Source organism: Oncorhynchus keta, chromosome 18 (genome assembly GCF_023373465.1).
Source record: "Oncorhynchus keta strain PuntledgeMale-10-30-2019 chromosome 18, Oket_V2, whole genome shotgun sequence".
In the NCBI taxonomy this organism is placed as follows: domain Eukaryota; kingdom Metazoa; phylum Chordata; class Actinopteri; order Salmoniformes; family Salmonidae; genus Oncorhynchus; species Oncorhynchus keta.
In genome coordinates, this window is record NC_068438.1 from 39550314 (window position 1) to 39552886 (window position 2573).

The window sequence follows — 2573 nt, forward strand, 5'->3', positions numbered from 1 at the left end:
CACGCGCACGCAAAAACATTCTCTCACTCTCTCTCACACACACACATGTGCACGCACGCACACACACACAAATAAAAGAGAGAATGTTACAGTAAGTAAATCAATTATTCAATGGCATTTCAAAACAACACTGGGTATCCTCTGTTTCCATAGAGACACTGTTGATTTAATGCCACTACTCAGTGATTTGCTCTCTCTGTCTAACTAGGACAAATATACACAAATAGACACTTAAGACACAAGTACCAACAAATATTAATAAGTGGGGATTTAAATGATGAAACATGTGCTCTCTAGTAAATTGCTCATGTCTATCTAGTACTAATAACCAGGCCTGGGAAGGTAATCAGAGAGACATCATAACAATCTATACTACCAAAGCACCCCTCTCTCTTACACACTAAACTGACATAAATTGGCCCTACACTGACTGGGATTTTTTGCCCTAAGGTTAAAATTTGGGGAGAGTTAATTGTGCCCAGGGCAACTTCTACCTTTAGCACAGCCAAATCATCCTAAATCACTGTCTCTAATGATAGTAGTCCTGTGGGATGTGATCGGGTTATACCGCCACCTAGCGGTGAGTTGGCTGTACATACACCAGTAACGGATCGTAAGTAGTTTCCAATTCGCTTTTTGATGCCTCATTTGTTTCTGGTCATTCTTAAATTCATTCAATGTCTTAATTTGTCATTGTAGAAACGTAATATCAGAGTTGGGGAAAAAGGTCTTTATTGTAATTGAAGGTGTTGGTTTGTTTCTTAAAACCCATGTCATAATTGTCGCAACAAATGGCCTACAGAATATAATGTAGGTCATGAAACAAGGAGTGACTGATATGGTAAGCCTGTGCATAGTCATGTCACCTGTTTTGGTGTGAAATTATGCGATGTGAGCAGGCACAACCTAAAGAGAACGAGCAATTGATTATGTAAGCTAAATAAAATATAATTTCTACAAGGGTTATATAAAAAAATATTTCCTTGGTATTTCTGTTTGGGAAACACTGCCTACCGACTGAGCCAAAATCAGAAGAAAATTCAAACGGCTATAATAGCTCTATTACCTGTGGGTCTTATCTGAACACAGATCTGACTGCAGGCCAGGATCACAGATTTCCTCTCCTGGTGTGTGTGTGTGTGTGTGTGTGTGTGTGTGTGTGTGTGTGTGTGTGTGTGTGTGTGTGTGTGTGTGTGTGTGTGTGTGTGTGTGTGTGTGTGTGTGTGTGTGTGTGTGTGTGTGTGTGAGAGAGTTGTTGGAGAGACTCTCGGTTAACAGAACAGGCGAGCCCCGTGGACACAGTAATCCTATGACGTTAATTCCCGCGCGCTCGAGTGCGTTTTCATCGGGATTAGCCAAACCTCGTGCCCCTCAGCGGGAACATGTGATGGCTTTATGATCTTTATGATCTGAACACAAAAAAACCACAGTAAAACAGCCTACCCTTTCACCGGCACATGATAATACACCTGGATAATACACCTGGATAATACAGCTGGATAATATACCTGGATAATACACCTGGATAATACACCTGGATAATACACCTGGATAATACACCTGAATAATACAGCTGGATAATACACCTGGATAATACACCTGGATAATACACATGAATAATACACCTGGATAATACACCTGGATAATACACCTGAATAATACAGCTGGATAATACACCTGGATAATACACCTGGATAATACAGCTGAATAATACACCTGGATAATACACCTGGATAATACAGCTGGATAATACACCTGGATAATACAGCTGAATAATACAGCTGGATAATACACCTGGATAATACACCTGGATAATACACATGAATAATACACCTGGATAATACACCTGGATAATACACCTGAATAATACAGCTGGATAATACACCTGGATAATACACCTGGATAATACACATGAATAATACACCTGGATAATACACCTGGATAATACACCTGAATAATACAGCTGGATAATACACCTGGATAATACAGCTGGATAATACACCTGGATAATACACCTGGATAATACACATGAATAATACACCTGGATAATACACCTGGATAATACACCTGAATAATACAGCTGGATAATACCCCTGGATAATACACCTGAATAATACAGCTGGATAATGCACCCGGATAATACACCTGGATAATACACCTGAATAATACAGCTGGATAATACACCTGGATAATACACCTGAATAATACAGCTGGATAATACACCTGGATAATACACCTGAATAATACACCTGGATAATACACCTGAATAATACAGCTGGATAATACACCTGGATAATACACCTGAATAATACAGCTGGATAATGCACCCGAATAATACACCTGGATAATACACCTGAATAATACAGCTGGATAATACACCTGGATAATACACCTGGATAATACACCTGAATAATACACCTGGATAATACACCTGAATAATACACCTGGATAATACACCTGGATAATATACCTGGATAATACACCTGGATAATATACTTGGATAATACACCTGGATAATACACCTGGATAATACACCTGGATAATACACCTGGATAATATACCTGGATAATACA

The 2573-nt window shown here is 39.1% G+C and overlaps 1 protein-coding gene across 1 annotated transcript in view; it reads right to left on the bottom strand.

The window, feature by feature from the left end:
- Nucleotides 1–200: 200 nt before the first annotated feature.
- The window catches only part of LOC127909036 (uncharacterized), an 8542-nt gene continuing 6169 nt past the window's right edge, over nt 201–2573 (bottom strand). The window contains exon 3 of the mRNA XM_052468893.1: nt 201–204. Within this exon, the coding sequence (XP_052324853.1) occupies nt 201–204 (4 nt within the window). The remainder of the gene's footprint in view (nt 205–2573) is intronic.